Source organism: Diadema antillarum, unplaced genomic scaffold, assembly GCF_040938485.1.
Source record: "Diadema antillarum isolate AM-2024a unplaced genomic scaffold, OU_Dant_1.0 seq00001233_RagTag, whole genome shotgun sequence".
Lineage (NCBI taxonomy): Eukaryota > Metazoa > Echinodermata > Echinoidea > Diadematoida > Diadematidae > Diadema > Diadema antillarum.
In genome coordinates, this window is record NW_027272021.1 from 409,719 (window position 1) to 428,484 (window position 18,766).

Sequence of the window (18,766 nt, forward strand, 5' to 3'; positions counted from 1 at the left end):
TAGATAGATAGATAGATAGATAGATAGATAGATAGGTAGATAGATAGATAGATAGATAGATAGATAGATAGATAGATTGATTGATTGATTGATTGATTGATTGATTGATGGATTGATTGATAGATAAATACTAGTAGATAGATAATTATATAGATAGTTTTAAGTTGATTGATAGGTCCAGATAGAGAGATAGACATGCAGACAGATAAATGATAGATAGAGATGGATATAGATATAAATATATTACCGTGTTACACTGTGTGAACCGGACTGAGGACTATACGTGTTTCGTCATTTTGTTTTTGTTTTGTTCTTGTTTTTTGTTTTTGTTTTGTTCTTGTTTTTGTTTTTGTTTTGTTCTTGTTTTTGTTTTTGTTTTTAGTGTGGTCTTGATGCAATAACATGAATAATGCCTCAAATTTAGAATTTGAGGCATTATTCATGTTATTGCATCAAGACTAGCAGGGTTATAGGAACCACGTATAAACACACACATTCATCTATAATATACACACCATTCACACACAATACCCACATATTACACACACACACACACACACACACATACATAGATCCTACATACATACATACATACATACACAATACGTCTGAGCCTGAGCTATGGAAAAGGAACATTATTAAAAGTGAATATCATTATTCATGGTTTCTAAGACCATACGTTGAACAAAAAAGAAAAAAAAAAGAAAAAGAAAACTAAATTGTCATTTCCTTGAGCACATCAGTATATCGTGCTCAGAAGTATGTTTATGTGGAGATGAATCGAGAATACTTTTCTCCCTGTATGAAAAATCCATTTATGCGGGGGTTTTATTTTAACTGGATATGACACAATTTGGCATGATATCATGGATCGCTACAATCAGACAAAATTAGGAGGACTTTTATTTGAGAGGGGAAAGAAAGAGATCCTCTATAGACAGAGTGGGTCGCCAACTTCTATGAAGCTATCTTGAATCTGAATAACCGCCAAATGTCACCAATACCTTGTGAAGATATACACCATCGGGGTGGGGTGAGGTAGGGATAGAAGAGGAGAGAATCAGAGTGAAATCCGTCTTTATTTCATCCTATATTATGGTCCAAAAAAAAAAAAAAAACCTTTGTGTCCAACTCCTCAACCATTCGAAAGTACAGCTGAACCACCCCAAATAAACTGCAATATACATGTATATATAACATCGTGATTGTCGTCTCGAATGCCGAACACAGGTCTCTCATAAGTATTTATGAGTATACACATCATCAATCCAACCAGAGAGGCAAAGGATGCATATTGAAATTGTGCCCGTCCAGCAATAAAGTTGCCAGATTTTCCCTCTCTCTCCCTCCCTCTCTCTCTCTCGTCTCCCTTCCCCTCTTGTCTCCACGATTATTTTCCAATAAAATGGCAATATGCACAGACTATGTTGGTCATACTGTGTGAGAACGTGGTGTGGGCGTATCCACCACTGTTCGTCCTTGCCTTTTGAGCGAGTCCGCAGCAATGAACAGTCACCGTGTGTGCAAGTTAACGACAGCAACCAACTATTTTCGAATCGGGGAGAATTTAATTTGCGGAGCCGACAAAAATACAAGTAATCATCGTCCCTGATTTCGGGATGATCAACGTCTGATTTGCATGTAATGAATCGCCAAATTGATTTGATTTCTGAATGTTTGATGAACAAAGTACGGGAAGAGAATGTTAGGGAGAATTGAGATGATAACCCCAAAACTCTGATGCTTTGGGCTATTATTTGTCGATATCTGTTTTCATGTGTCATTTTGGATATCACTGATATACGTCAGTTTACACAAGTTCCGATGGGTTATGCAGATAATTTACTGTATGAATATTATCACAATAATTATGATGATATCATAATATCACTCAAGACTTTATTTGAATTTTTAGTTATTAAGTGGAGTGGTTGGTTTAACGAAAGTCATCAAAATTTTGCCAACCAGGGGCAAATACTAGAAGGGATATGTGGTGAATTAGAACCGGGCTAAAACGGCTACAAAAAAAAACAAAAAAAAAATGCGCTTTTCTGAAACACACACATTAAAAAAGGGGGAGGGGTAAGATATTGATGTGATGACAGCGTTACCAGCAATGTCAGTGAAGTGTAGCCTTTGTCTTGATACATGCGGTGATGACGACACAGGGCTGAAAAAAAAAAAAAGATTTATATCTGTCAATATTTTTGTAATTATTTTCGATTGGAATAGGAAACATCTTTGTGAACGAGGCGAGCTATCTCTTCCCCGCTGTTCATTGAATGAATGAAATATTGCTTCATACTGATTTCACATTAGGGAATACCGTCAATGAGAATTTAGATGATGTTGCCATCACAGATTGGACGAGGAACAATGGGGAATGCATCGTTAATTCATTTGGGCCTGTCATTAAACAAAGAAAAAAAACTAACCGGAGCAAGGGATTCGGTTGATTTCCTCAGGTTCATTTAAAATGTATCATGAAAAATATCCGCTTACTGTCCTGTTACGGATCTGTTTGGTGTCTGTTTTACCGTGTAAACGTGTTCATTAGTTTCTCGTGCAGTTACGGCCCATTTCACTCGAGAGAACGCCCCAATGCAGAGACGAAATGAAACGAACATGGACAAGTTATTAAAATGGGGCTAATATAGACTATCGTGCACTTATGTAGTGCAGATTTCAGTACGTTTTTCCCTGTGGTAATCTCAGTCACACAAAATCGCCTTGATTATTTTCAATCACTATTGAGCATGTCTCGCTGTCTCTGCTCATAGGCAGTTTAGGAAGAATAACGAACGGACATCGCTGATCTATTATTTATTCCCGATGAGGAATCCAGCCCAGACTTCAATATTGTTCGTCCCATGACAAATAAGCCCGTTATTTAGTGTACAGTGTACCCAGAACGGGTCATCTTGCTCAGAGAATCTATTGGGTTTTACAGTGTAGCGATTTATTTTCCAGTGCTATAATACTGTTACAACTATCCTGCTGTAAAGTAAGGCGAGGGTTTCGCCAATCAATGATGATATCTACGCATGCTTCGTTGGTAGAGTCTTATTCCAAAGTAATCTTTTTCTTTTTCTATGTGTATACGCGCCTCTTTGCTCCAGAGTAATTTTCATGAACTTTCCTGTTTCACCGACATGAATTTCGTTTTTGTGTTCTTTTTGATGACGCTTCTTTAAGAAAACAAATAATACATGAATTAACTTATAAAACAATTCCGTAAAATAACCTATTCAGTGGCGTGTTTCTGCTGCGTCATAAACTTTGAGCATTATTTGGCACGCTTAACAGATGGGATCTTTCACAGTTTACCAACGTAACGACCGATAGGATTATTCTTGTTTTATATTAGGCCTGCGCTTCACAGTATTGGAGAACTTCTGTCGTTATGAACGATGTCAAGAATTCATAGGCACGGTTTACGGTTATGATCAATTTGACGTTCTAGACTGACATGCTATTGTGTGTATACATGTTCATTTTTACCAAATCCTACTTCTTATCCACGATATTTTCAGGAACACGTACGCGATAAAAACAAGTCAAGACATACCATTGCACCTAAACTGTTACAATCAACTGTAAGCAGTTTGACTCAGCAGTTGGATACAGAAAGTTAGGAGGCCCTCATCACCTTATAGTTGTATTGTCATTGACATGGTTATCTAATCTGGTAATCGCTGTATTACACCTCCTCTTGTCTCAAATTTCCAGCGTAAAGCACTCACTTCACTCCTTTAGGATTACATGGATTATTGTGATGAAAAACCCCGAAGATCACACGCGAAGCCCATTATTGGATCGCCCTCATAATGTGCGTATGAGTCTGTGTGTGCGCCCGTGCGCCCGTGTGTATGTTTGTTTATCACTGGTATCGCCATATTGTCAGTCCTGTATCCAATGCCGCCTACCCGAAAACTCGTACGATCAAGCTTGTCACGCGTCCAACATCATCATTATTCATGCCGATATAGATTTTTGCAGTGTTAGTGTGTACATTGCAGTCAAGGTCTCGACTATAGCGCCGAGTATACTCAGCCGAATTTTACCAGACCGCTGTGGCTACTGCCAGCATGCCTTCTGATTTCATGCGAAAGACACTGGGGAGAATGGTGTCACAGTCAGCTGTCACATGTCCTTGATATTCTGTGCAACATTTCATTCCTTGCAGCAAATTTCCATTACCATGTATGTCATCGAGCTATTTTTAATAATTGAAAAACAAATAACAATAATGCATGATCAGATTTATCTGAGATTGATTCATTCGCAAACTATGCCTTGCACGAAATGAAATCTATAATATACAGGTCGATTTGCATTAATGATGGTTGGTAAATAATTGTCTTTGTTTTACAAATTTGAAGGAAAGTAAGTATATACGATGATGACTTCACAATGCTGACTACTGCCTGCTTTGGCAGTCATTTTACTTCTACTTTTTTATATATAGTATAAATAATGTGAATAATATTTTCTCAGTGTTCAGTTGTATATACCATATAAACACGAGTGATATGTGATAACGATTAGGCTCACGTTGTAAGAACGTGGCGTTCAAAACACACACACACCGTATTATTATAATTAGTTGGCATCATGGAAATGGAATACAGTTTTGGATAATGTTCTGTGATATTTTTCATCTGTCTGCAGAATAGTGTAGGTTATCCGACAGATCTACGTCTTGCCCATGTTTTGTTCTGGTTTCACTGACCAATACAACTCAAACAGGCAGATTAAACTGACGCGCAACACACAAACAGACACCCCTTCCCTCCCACACGCAAACACACTCACAGTTTTCAAGTGTTTGATCTCTTTTGAGGGCAAGTACAATGCAGGTCAGACAGCAAACACATCCACACCACATTCACCTACAAGAAACACTCATATCCGCGTCATGATGTGACACACATGATGTGACACAGCACGGGACTATAATAATATAACAGCTTACAGTTCTTCACTGGTCACTCCTCACACTTCAATGTATTTCACTTCATAAGAAACTGTCCACTGTGAGTGCACATGCCTTGTGTTAATTAGCCAGGTGAAATAAGTTGGAAATGTTGTGTTCATCGTCTTTCCGTACTTGCGTGTGAAATATACATCGATATATGAAAATAATGTTAAATAATAATAGATGGCAGGAAGACATACGCATAGCTTATAAAAACTAGTTCATAATCTCCATCATTTTGCCGTAAATTTTATGAGGAAAGTGATTATCTTCTTTTCCCGGTATTTCTTCTCATTTCTGAAAGCAGTCAAGAAAATTATGTTGTGTATGTTAGAGAGAAAGGATAATACTAAGTATAATGTATTTATAAAACACCTGGATAGCAATGAAATGGATTTCTCATGGGCGAGTTGCAGTTATGCTTCTTTGGTGAAGAACAAGCATTATAGTCTATAGTCCTGGTAATCAACTGACACGTGAATTGACTATCGATAGCCATGTTGTCTGTTTAGATACCAACAGACAACTGCTGATCGATACTTGACGTGTGTGTGTTTGTGTGTCGTCACGCTTACTTTTGAGATTAAACAAACTACGTAATATTCATGATACCTGAATCGATATTTATCGAATCAAACTTACGGTCTAATTAGTCATAGTAATCCTATAGGGTGACTGGACATATTGTGCCATCCACGAGTTACAGTATTGTATTAAAAAATCATGATAGTTTCTTTTCTTTCCTTATCAAATAAATTGTAGTCATATTATGGGCCATCCCACTGAACCCGTCCAACAATTTCATCCTACGAATGGATTGATACAGGTTAAGTGATGTAATTGTCATGTCAGGCAACTTTCTGGAGAAAAACACTCGCACGCAAAGTTGTGTGTGTATGTGTGTGTGTGTGTGTGTGTGTGTGTGTGGAAATCCTTTACAACAAATTCATTTATGATAGAGTATACATCTAAAAAAAAATGTGAACCCATTTTTTTACTACATAAAATGAATGATCACTGCCAAATGTCAAATATGGTTTCATAATTATTGTTTGTATATTATGCTCATCATGTCTGACGTTGACAATATTTCTGAAAAAAAACAAAACACCCTGAATCATTCATACGAGAAGTGTTCATATGTGATGGCATGGACTGGGAAAGGAAAATGATTAGTGTTCTCATCAGCATTCCTCATTCAGACTCACAAGGACACATACTGTCACACGCACCTTGATCTAATGAACAAGAATCGTGATAAGCTGTGACATGATGACACTGAGAACACCATATTGAGTACGCTGTTTTTTGAGAGACCATGCCGCCTAGACATGTTATAATAACTCTTCGAGAGACCAACACATACATTTTGCACATATAAATTGATTTTTGAAACACAGTGATTGAGAAGTTACAAGGTATGTTGCGGACGTTCATTCGCTCTCTGTAGACAAAGTGTTACAAGCTGGTTCTTTCCAACACGTTGATATGATCTGCCATTATCGGCAACAACAACGTAACAGAATCATTGAAACTCCAGCGTGGGGAAAGACATGGATATTTCTCTAATCGTTTTGAGCGGAAAATAAGTACTTAAATATTGGAAAAGCGGGTAAGTCAGAAAATTGCGAAACTTATCAATCATTCGTAACTTTTGTTTTACTCCAAAAGTTGGAAGTGGTGTCGTCTATTTCCTATTCATTTTACGGGAAGGAAAATAAAAAGAACACAAAAATGATTGATGTTCTAAAAGCAACGCGGACATTAAGTTCACATCAGTAAATATTTCAAAACAGCAACACAGATCTGTGAAGTATTTTACTAATTACGCGAAGTAATTCTCTCACATTGCTTAATATCTACTTTGTAACTTTGTAGTACTATCTGTTTTGATAGCAAGCGATTTATTAGTATTAAGGTAATGTTCAAAACAAAAATTCCAGAATTGAACAGCTTATCTCCTTTTTTTCACGTAGTTCTACATGTGTACCATGACCATACACGTGAACAAACGTGTGACCATGAAATATTTATCATTTTGCTACAAGATATGCGACAGAGATAATCACTACAGATATCTGTGAAGTGAAATGAGGGGTTTAGAAGCTCGGGAAGCAAAGGTTTTAGACATCAAGTTTTCAATTGATATATTTTGGTATATTAAAAAAATAGACACAAAGATGGTAAGAGGGATGTTGAGAGAGAGAAAGAGGGCAAAAATACTAATTCTGCATTGAGCTTCGCCGTGATGATAATCCAAGATTTGTATTCATTTGTATTTAGCCCTATGGTGTATCAAGTAAGCCTCAGTTTTAATTAACAGTCTTATACATTTTAAGTACCTCTGATTTTTTTTCCTTTAATTTACAGCATTTTAGAGCAGTATTATACAGTCATGCCTTAGATTTATTATACACATCTTCATGTTATCAGTCTCCATATTCTGTTTACTGCGGTTACTCACTGAAATATGAAATCAAGCCAGGCTTTGTCCTTTCGAGAGCAATCAATTTTCCATCTGTTACTACTATTTCCCTGCTCGGACCACGTGCTCCATGTCCATGCAATACACAGGAATAGAGAGACAGCAACCCTCCGTGCCCCGACAACAGTACACGGGGGCGCATCGGCGTGGCACTTCGTCACTGAGCGCTATGCTGTCACATTTTCCTTCGGGCTACGTTGCGTGTGTTCGGTGAACTCGTGTCGCGATTTTTCCATTACAAACGCTGAAATTTGCACCATCCACAGTGATCAGTATAATATGAAACATTAACAGTGTCTGCCATAACTATCATAGTGAAATATATTTTCCATTTACATCGGATCAAGCGATCGGGGTCTACTTTTTGACATATTGACGTGTCAAGCAAGACATACCGTATGTCTCCTGACATGCGTGTCTTTTTTTTTCACCGTCATAGTTTTTCTAAGCTCTTCGGGTTTGTGAGAATTTCGCGCGTTATTCTCCACGCCTGTTTCGCGGCCTGGTCGAGTGCAGCATGTGGTTTTCCGTGGAACAGGTCGAGTCCGTGCAAGAAGTAGTGCGGGCATCTCCTGTTCTGAAGACAAGAGATGAGTTGAAGGAGGATACCGTTGATGCGGTCACCCAGGCAGGTCTCATCCCAGTCTATTTCACGAGGATGCTTCTCACACTCGTAGAGCAGCAGCGACTTGAGGTGGTAGTTTCGCACAGGCTGTCCCGCCAGGTCTAGGTGCTTGTCGCGCAGGGTTTTCAGAATGCTGAGAGTCTTTCTGCGGCAGCCGCCTTGCAAGAGTTTGTTCTCGGCGTCGGTAAAGGAAAGGACCCAAGCGTCACCTTCCGCCGACGTCTGCTTGCCAGCCTGAGCAGGGCTTTCCTTCGACAGCAGGTTGAAGCCCTCAGTTTTCACTTCCGCTACTAGGGCGGGGCTGGGCCAGGGGATGTGGGGCAACGGCCAGTGGGCTGCGCTCCGCGGCCAAATACCGCTGCACTTGAAGGCAGGGGTGATCAAAACCACGTACCGCTCGCGAATCCGTAATTTCACCTCCGACGTGTCTGGAATCATTTTCACGATGTCCCTGTATTTGCATTTATCTACGGCCTGCGCCACAAGCGTCTGAAATCGTGACCGTATTTTCCTGGCAGACAGGTAGCCCGACGCAGTGATAAATTCCACCCACAGTGACATCGATCGTTTTCGCCCGTCGCTTAGTTTCAGCACGGCACAGCCCGGGATCGAGCCGTCGTCGACGAAGTTGAAGACGCCCATCTGGTTGAGAAAAAGAACGACTTCGAACTCCTGTGGTGAGATGACCTCCAGTCCCTCAAATCGCCCCGTCTCATTTTCGACGAGTGAACTGATGAACCGCGGCTCCTGAACCTCGACCTCCTTCAAAACATCTGTGACGATTTTACACACCTCCCTCACCGTCTTGTTGCTGTTGGCCCTCCGGCACGCCACCCTCTCCCCGACGTACCGGTTCAGCTGGTAGAGCAGCTTCGATTGGGAGGATATCATGGCAGCGGCGTGTCCCAGTGCTCCGCCGCTTGTTGCCCCGACGGACGAGGCGCACCAGTTCCCGTCTATTCCAGCCGTCGGGACTGATAGGTACCGTCGAGCCGTCGACTGCGAGAAATCAGGGAGTTCGGCGCACGATGCATGCATGAAAGAGCCGTAGTGTGCAAAGCTCAGGCGTGAGAGGGTAGAAAGTAAGAGGGGAACAAAACTCTGGAAGAAGACTAGGCCAGCATGAGGCTTGTCGAGCTACAGTGGTAGTGGTAGTGGTGCTACGCGGCACTGGCTTGTCACAACACTCGCCGTGTTTATGTTTGTAGATGCAGGAGAGCTCTTCAGAGAGTTATGCTCGGAGGATGACATCAGTGGTGTACGGTGCGGGGACTCTCTTCGTGGATTATAACGCGGACGGGTGCGTTGAGCCCGCACTGTAACCAACGCTGTGATTTGTGGGAGAGATGCCGGTGCACATGTCTGCACTAAGTGCATTGGTAGCCAATGAGATCGCGCGATACAACGCGAGTCGTTACATCTATCCGTTTTCTGCCAGGCGGTAGTGCCACGCCCCCTTCTGGGTTCATATCTCTGGAAACCCCTTGGTAGGCGGAAAATAATACACTGCTTATGGTTTAGAAGCCGCTTAGGTTTCCTTTCTTACTTTTTGTACCTCCTTTGGTACCTCGGTTGGCTGGTCACAAAAGTTTTGTCGCATTGTCAACAGGACATCAAAAGCCAGACGGGACCGCAAATCGATGAACAACCCCACTGCCTATTCAGGTCCCTGTGGTACAGTATCAACCCCAGTTCACATAATGTCAGCAGCAAACTACACACAAAAATCTCACCAGAAACATCTAAAACTGATTTCATTAAGTGCTCCCTCCCCTTCTGGTCTCAGTTGATTCTCTGCTGTATATGGGTAGTCATTTTTTTTTTCAAAAAATACATGGACAAAACATTATATCCCTATACATATTCAGATTGGGATGATGAATAGTTGATTACGGAAAAAAGCAATGTAATGCTTCTGGACACACTTCGTTATTTCCTCTTCTTTTAGTTTTTTATGTTCTAGTAGTATCGTTTATGAGATGATCAAGATTCTTTTTGATTATTTTGCTAGAAAAAAAAAGTGATTTGTCATAAACCGTAACTCTCTTTAGGGAGATTTAGGAATGTAGGAGGTAACGCAAAATAATACTATTCCCATCACTTGACTTGTGGAAATAACAAATTGAAACTTGCGATGCAGACCCGCCAATCTCAATGGCAGACTAGAGATAGACGAAACTCTTAAGTTACGATCTCAGAAAACTTCAAATGAAATAATTCACAATAATGGCATGCGACATAATGCCCAGTTAATCTGCGCTTCAATTGTTTCTGTGTATCGACTGAGGTAGAAGTTAATATGTCATGTATGTGGCTCTCCCTGAAGGACTCAGAGTATGGCTTAAATGATTAGGGTTAGAACCTTTTACATACATTACTCTTTTGTCGCCTTTCTGGGACAATTGACCAAATATCTCAATGTTATACTAGTAGTTTGTGCGTTGCTTCTGAAATTTCCTCGGTTTTTATATTCTATTTTGGAATCATCAGTATAAGAGTCAATTTCTATTCAAATATGTATCTGCAAGTCACTGTTTGATTTCCCCGAACAATAAACTCGAAGATTCCTATTTAATATCAAGTGTGATCAATACCGCATGGTAACGTCAAATAAACCGTATGCATAAGAGATAGTCTTTGATGAGGTTTCGTCACATATTAAATAGGAAATATCAATTATGATTAACTAACATTATGATGAACAAACATAAACAACATTGATTTTCTCGACTGAATCAGCACGGCGGTACAGCATTATGTTTCTTACATGGTACTGAAACGTTTCCACACTGCATTGCAATTCGAGACTGGCTGGTCCATACGACAAACATGGGACCATATTATTTATGGAAGCACATAATGGAAGCAAACGAACTCCTGCGTTCAGGTGTAATAAAATTCATCACAATCCTGCTGGTGGAGAAACGGGGGGGGGGGGGTACGAGAGGCCGTTGTCATGAGATCCAACTCGGCTCGGCTCGGCTCGGCTCGGCTCGGCTCGGCTAGGCTCGATTCGGCTCGGAGCTCTCGGAGGAGATAATGAGTCCACACGTACCTGTCACAAGCCATTACATCGTCGCACCCGAGTCATCTGCGTTAGCCGAGCGTGTATCCAATTTGACCCCCTGAAATGACGGCTTGCTATTGTGGAAGCATACTATCTCTCCTCACCCCCCCCCCATTTTCTTTTGTGTGTTTGTTTTTTCTCTTTCTCTCTTTTCTGCCAAAATACGACGATTTAGGAAAGATCACTTGGCTGAAATGCCCACGAAAATTGCCTCCGTATGTGTGGGCAATTTAAAGTTATGTTTGGACGTGGCTATTGCTGCTGTAGTAATTGTTTCTAGCTTCGAAGCTCCGGTCATTGACATCCGTCAGTCCCACTTGAAGTTACAGAGAACAGTCCCCTCCAGAATCTCCATCCCCTGCTGCAGTATTACATGATACCAATCATTACAACACTCAGAGCTCATCTCAATAGAACGAGTACTTGACAGAGATACCACCCATGATAGGCTCGTCTGAAATTTTGGTTGTCTGAAGTGACTGCATGGTATTACTTTTCTGTGTGTTTGATGGCCGCAGCCACTTATGAGGAGCTAACCCCAAATATAATTTGAATTCAGTAAATTGCAGCAATATTAGTACAACGCAGGTGTGTAGTTTTGAGTAAATCGGACAATCCGAACAAAAGTTATGAACTTTTAAAGTGTTGGTACCGCCATCACTGCATAAGAAGACTACAAATGTTCATGATGTCATAATAGTGAAGCGATACATGTATAAAGAAAAGATGAAAAGGATTCCACAATGTTTTAATTCGTCGGCGTTTTCACGAACCGACGCTATTTCGATTTTGGTCAAAATTTTCAAAATCGAGATATTGGTACCAAATGAAAGTGCTTTCAAAACTCTACCAAATCCCAAAATTTTAGATCACAAAATTAATTATTCTTAATTTTATCAAAGAAAGAAAAAAACGACGGTACTCGAAATATCGAGAAATTGAGAAAAAGGGGTTTCACGAACCGACGCAGTAAAGATACGCCGGTTCGTGAAACCCGAATTGCTAGGGTGAAGAGCAATGCGGGTTTTACGAACCGTCGCAGTTGCATTATTTTGAGCTTTGTTCAACTTACTGGCCTAGAATTAGGTTTTGGCCCTAATCCAGATCTCAGAGTGAGAACCAAACCATCTGAAAGATGAATGACGACCTAAGCCAGCCCACTGTCCACGAGTGAAGTGAATGGTAAGCTATAATCCTATTAAAATCATGCTCAAAATAACAGTTTCAGTTGGACTACCATAACCATTAATTGCGGTAGAGTGTAGTCCCATGTATTCAATCGCGTGATGCTTATGAAGCCTAGTCTGTAAACGCCATCCAATTTCAAATTAGATCCCAAATCATATTATTTATAGTTTCTTTTCAACTTATGTCGTTACTTTTGAGACTACTGAGTACTGTAGTCGTAACGTCTGTGTGCAAGACATGCAAGATGTCAAAGTCTCGAAGACACTCATGGCTATGCCTTGACTTGAGTTGAAAATGAAATCATGAGATTGACAAAGTAGGCCTACTAAACTAAAAAAAAAGTAAAAAGTCTAAAAGTAAAACTCAAAGGAAGAGTAAAGAATAAAGTTAGACATGTTAGACTTTAACTTTCAAGTTTAACTATTAAGTCTAAGTTAAGACTTTACTTGTAATGCCAGTTACTAAAACTAAGATCAGCTGAAGTCTAACACCAAGTCAAATTAACACAGAGTCTATAGTCTAGCTCTAGATCTACATCTAGACTAGTGGTAATAGTAGGTAGAGTCCACCCATTTTTCCCCCAATTTTTACTTGTCCATTCCTGAAAAAGTTACTGGTCAGTGTCCAACAGTGATTTTTCCTGGTCAGGGACCGTCGGACCAGTGCCAGTGTGCAGCGTTGGTGTAGATGTCATCTATGACAGTATGTGGTCTAGTGATACTACCTAAACACTACGAGTAGTACTCTACAGGTTAGGTGGCTTTCCTGTACAGTGCAGTGTTAAAGTATACTTGTGAATTCAGCCCTAGTACCGTACTGTGTGTAGATATGTGACATTATGTCTAACGTTAGTTTGAGTGGAGTACCTTTGAAGCACAGCGGTGGGGCTTTTTTTCCCTAAAACTTGTGAATGCGGCCCAACCAAATGGCGTTTACATATTCACGCGTGATTGATAGTGATACAGTAGCGCTGTCGATTTCCACAGCATCCATACATAATCTTTTGTCCTTTCTTCTTTCCTTTTTTCCCTTTGTTCTTTCACCCTTTTTATTCTTGGAATCGAAGGACTTCTAAGAAATGTCCCTCGACTGATTTAACCAGGACTCTTGAGTCCTGGTAAACCTAACCTAACCGAGTAACCGTTAACATTTGTTAGGCCTAACATAACAGTAACACTGACTTAGCCCTGTATTGACTTTGTCTTTGGCCGACTTACTGAGATGGCGAGTCTAACTCTTTAACGTTAGTCTAAACGTAGTCGTTAGATCTGTCAGTGTCAGTGTCACCGGTTATTGTATATGGTGCCATCTCTAACGTACGTTAACAAGTTGATGTTAGTTATCTATGTCAACTTACTGAGTCAGTAATAGTGGTACTGTCATCCTGTTGGATATCGCCGCAATATCATCCGTGACGTGTTAATTTCGTGTCACAAAGACAAAAGTTGCCAAGATCTAATAGTATTAGATGTCTAGATCTAGATGTAGTCTAGATCTATAATATAAATTTTGTGAACCACTGGTAACTTAAAAGTGAAAGGTCTAGACTTCACTTAGTCTATAATTAGACCAGACATTCATGAGGCAAAGGCCTATTTAGTAGATCTATTCTTATTCTATTTTAACGTCAATTCCTACTAACTCGCCACGTGTTATTCCTAAGGCCAAGGACTTCCGGGTTAGTTATTTTTTTTCTCATAAATACCAAACAGCAGACGTGTTTCATTTGCATTCTTGTGCAGACTTCATGAAAATATGTGCAGTATCAAAGAAATATGATGCACATGACAATGCCAGTGTTTTATAGGTGAATGGTTAATACCTTTAAAAGCTGAATGATAATGTAGAGTCTAGGTCTAATTAAGATGTTACAGTCTCTGATAAGAAACAGGTTTGATTGTCATAGACTGTTTCCCAAATGCAGGTACATGTAGTAATATTCAGCTATTTCAATGCAATGCCTTGTTAACAAATACATGTAGATTTATATTCATGTGAATGATAATTCAATTTCTACATGAGACATACCAAGTGCTAAACATAATATCTTGCATCAGTAAAATGTGTAAATGAAGAGACAATTTGAATATGCATCAAATACGAACAGCAGCATTTTTTGACATTCTTTGATCCTGCATAGGCCTACCATTTTGTTTTATGTTTAATATAAATAGAGCAAAATAATTTCAACTTCAGTTTTGTTGGCTGATTTTTTTTTTCTTCTCAAAATTAAAGTTGTATCTTGTGCCATGATGTTTGATTTTAATCAAAAGTTCTTAATTTCTTTCTTTTCTTTCAGATGACTGGTGCCATGTAGTAGCGAAGAACTGGACTGTCTCAGAAAAGAAAAGGAAAAGTACAGGGTCGTGTACATCACCAACGGATGTGAATACAATGGTAATGTAGAGTCTAGGTCTAATTAAGATGTTAAAGTCTCTGATAATAAACAAGTTTGATTGTCGTAGACTCTTTCCCAAATGCAATTAGTAATATTCAGCTTTTTCAAAGCAATGCCTTGTTTACAAGGACATGCAGATTTATTCATGTGAATAATAATTTAAATTCTACATGAGACTTACTAAGTGCTAGACATAAGATCTTGCATCATTAAAATATGTAAAAGGCGAGACAATTTGAATATGCATAAAAAACAGCAGTATTTTTTTGACATTCTTTGATCCTGTATACCGTTTTGTTTTATGTTTAATATAAATAGAGCAAAATAATTTCAACTACAGTTTAGTTGGCTGATTTCTTTTTCTCAAAATGAAAGTTGTATCTTGTATCATGATGTTTGATTTTAATTGAAAGTTCTTAATTTCTGTCTTTTCTTTCAGATGACTGATGCCATGCAGTAGCGAAGAGCTGGACTGTTTCAGAGAAGAAGAAAAAAGTACAGCATCGTGCTGATCATCAAGGAATGTGAATACAATGGCTTAGGAAAGAAGACAATCTACAGATAGGATAGAAGGGAGAAATTGGGATGAAGGGCGACAACATAAGGACGGTATATCTACAGTGAAATGTGATTGTAAAGTGGAAACATGAAAGGAGATCCTAAGATTGAAGGTGAAAACAAGGCATTCCATTCTGTGATGTCGTAATTACAATTTTGCTACACTTTAATAACACTACAGAGAGACATTTATATCAAGGAAAGCTTCATGTGGATATGGAATGTTAGATTTTTTAAAGTGTTCATTGGTATGTATTTCATGATAATAAATCTTGAAGGTTTTGTGTGGTAATCATAACCTTGTGATAAATCTTGATAGATTTCTAAGTGCACATTGGCAATATTTAGATGATGCTGTAATCAGATTAAGTTCTGTTCTCCTTTATTCTTTTATTTATTATTTTGTTGTCTTCAACCCACTTTGAATGTATCACGTATGATTCTTATAAACATGGGAACATGCACTCCATGTAAATGATAGGACTTATAACAAATTGACATAATTATTCAACCATCACTAGACAGTTCTGTTATAAGATGTTCTTTATCTAACTAAAATTGTAAATTATGATACGTGTATGTTCCCATGCAAACTCACAACAAAATACAGAAATTTGATTTCTTTTAATAATAATTCATTATGTCTCTAAATTTACAATTAAAGAAAGTGATTGCAATAAGGATGTCAAACATCGTATATTAAAATAATAGATTATTCATTGGTCTCCATCCGTAGTAACGCACGCAACTGCAGTGTGTAGTTTGTAGGCTGCTGTGAAAAAAAAAAAATCACAGGCAGCCCAAGCAGGATTCGAACCTCGACCTCTGGATTACTGGACCAGCGTCATAACCACTAGACCACCGGAGTGCCCTGGCGCTACCTTTACACATGAATAATTAAGTATAGAAGGGCTTGGGGGCGCTTCGAAGTTTACTGCTCTTATCAAATATGTACATGTCATTTGCAACTCAACTAAAGATGATTAAACACACTGAAATTCTTACTTTAAATGATATTCATAATCTGTTTTTTTTTTTCTTTAATAGCTTGGGATGTACACTTTATACACTGTATTGGTCTACATTTCGCCTACAATATGGAATTCTTTACTTCGAGACGTTTGTTTTTAACAAACAAAAAATTAAGAGTCCTTTAAAGGTGCTGTAAAACAGTGGTGTTTGTTTGTTTGTTTGTGTTTTGGTGGGGGGGGGGGGGAGTCAAATTAGCCTTGGCCCCTCTCCGCCGTCTTTTTTTTTTCCTTTAGCTGCATATTTTTTAGTCATCACATGAAAATTCGTCTGCATCCACCCCGTAGTTTTGCTGATGACCTTTCTTTTTAATTATTTTAGCCACACACAATTTTGGCTGAATTTCCCCAACCCTCTTGTGAATTTGCTAGTACATGTACTGAAACACATTCTCAGAATGTGTTTATAGTACTGGTGGATTAAGGATTCACAGGGAGGGGGGGGGGGTCGGCCAAAATTTCTCTTTTCTCATATGTAACAAGCCTTCGGGGCGAAAGGCTGATATTATGGGCTTTCTACACACATTTTTAGATGCTAATTATTGGTTAACATGAGCATGATCATTTATGTTGTGATTAATTTGTTTCCTTATATATGTATGACTTCTATTAGAGACTTAATTGGCTTGGCACTCCTTACATCGACCTATTTTAGACACCCATTTCCCTCTCTCTCTCGTGCTTTTTCTCTACTGTCCTGTGAATAGTGTAACTACATGTACATGCAGTACCTCTTCTCTTTTGTATGATACACATCAAGTTTTTATCTGATCATATGGGTGTTGCAGCACTCTCAAGCTTCATGCATATGCAGCAACATCTTTGTGTGGTCATATACATACATGTAGTTATGCTTGATATATTAATTTGAGAATGTTATTCTTTCTCTTGTATATGTTCCGTCCGCACTCTATAGATGTAAATGTACGATGTAAGATTTGGTGTGCATGTTCGAACTGTGTTCCTCTTTTTGTGAACACACAAGAACTGATATAATAATGAACTTGAATTACACATATTCTTGAATCTTGATTCCATCTCCATTTGCCATTAGATATGTATTGATTTATGGAGCTCTTCCACAATTGTTATCCTTCCCATTGTCATTACTCATCTCTGAATAATTCAAATTTGATATTCTATTGAGGACCTATGTTTCTTCGATTACATAATGTACCTCTTCAATATATTGCTGCAAAAGGCATAATAAAACATGACCATTATTATATATTTAAAATGAAGCTTGAAATTCTGATAGTGTCGATATTCATGTATTTTTAGGAGTTTATCAGTTTCGAAGAGTGCATGCAGGATGAGTTTATGTTTTTATATGATCAGGTGCAGCTATCATAGAATCTGTTGAGCAGGAAAGAGAAAGATGGAAAATGAGGAATTATGAGTGAATTCGCATGCGAGCCAAATGACAATAATGACACTGATAAAAATTGTGACAAAGTAAATGTCACAAATATGTGGAATAATAAGAAATAAAGAAATTAATATATTATTTCAGAGAAAGAAATAACAGAGTGCATGCATGAGTATGAAAGATGAGTAAATACGAGTAATTATTATTGACTGGCACGTCTTTTCCCCAAGATTTAGCGGTATCCTTCATCTTAGAACAAACATTCATAATTATTATGAAAGAAGTTAACTGAATTTGAATTAAAAATAATGTGAAAAAATGAAAAAGTAAGTTAATTAAGTAAAAAAAAACAGTAAAAAGTAAAAAATATGAAACACAGTATACCGAATACATGTATTACCAAATGATAGATGTCCAAATGCAAAAGTGTTAAATAATAATATATCCACAAAAAAGGGGGGGGGGGGCAAAGAAATCTTTGGAACGATCAACCACAGCTATAATAACAATACATGCGTGTACTAAATGAAGATGAAAACAATGACAACACTCTTTTTAGAACAATTAAGAGAAACTGGCTTGTATTATCATCTTGATTATCACTAAATGTATTGTAATCATCACAACAATCATTACATGACAATTAATTTCAATTAATAAGGTTATTGTTGATAAGCAGGTATAGCCCTAATAGTATTTGTATGTAAACACATACGAAAATGAAATAGCGACGGTTCGTAAATACACGCGTATTGCACGTTACCTATTGTACAGGCCCTACAGCGCGGGTCTCACGAACCGGCGTAATACAACTTACGTCGGTTCGTGAGACCCGCGCTTAAGTACATAACCTATGGTGCGCGCAAGAAACGATGGATTTACGAACCGACGCAGTGAGTTTGAAGACAGAAATATCGTAAATTTTTTGAATTCACACTAAAATTACACTATGGATAGGAAGAACAACTTCCACTCTCATCACCCTGTCAAAATTTTCACACACAAGACAGGAAAAGTCATTGAAAACGTTGTCTAAAACTTGTGAGATCTTTAAACGCGATTTTCTCAGA

The 18,766-nt window shown here is 38.6% G+C and overlaps 2 protein-coding genes across 11 annotated transcripts in view; one reads left to right on the forward strand and one right to left on the reverse strand.

The window, feature by feature from the left end:
• Positions 1-18,766, forward strand: part of LOC139745071 (neurobeachin-like) — a 444,680-nt gene that overhangs the window by 338,509 nt on the left and 87,405 nt on the right. The window lies entirely within an intron of this gene.
• Positions 7,281-9,126, reverse strand: LOC139745069 (protein mab-21-like 2). Its single transcript, XM_071655483.1, has one exon. It carries the CDS (start codon positions 9,124-9,126, stop codon positions 7,897-7,899), a length of 1,230 nt encoding a protein of 409 aa, XP_071511584.1. The 3' UTR covers positions 7,281-7,896.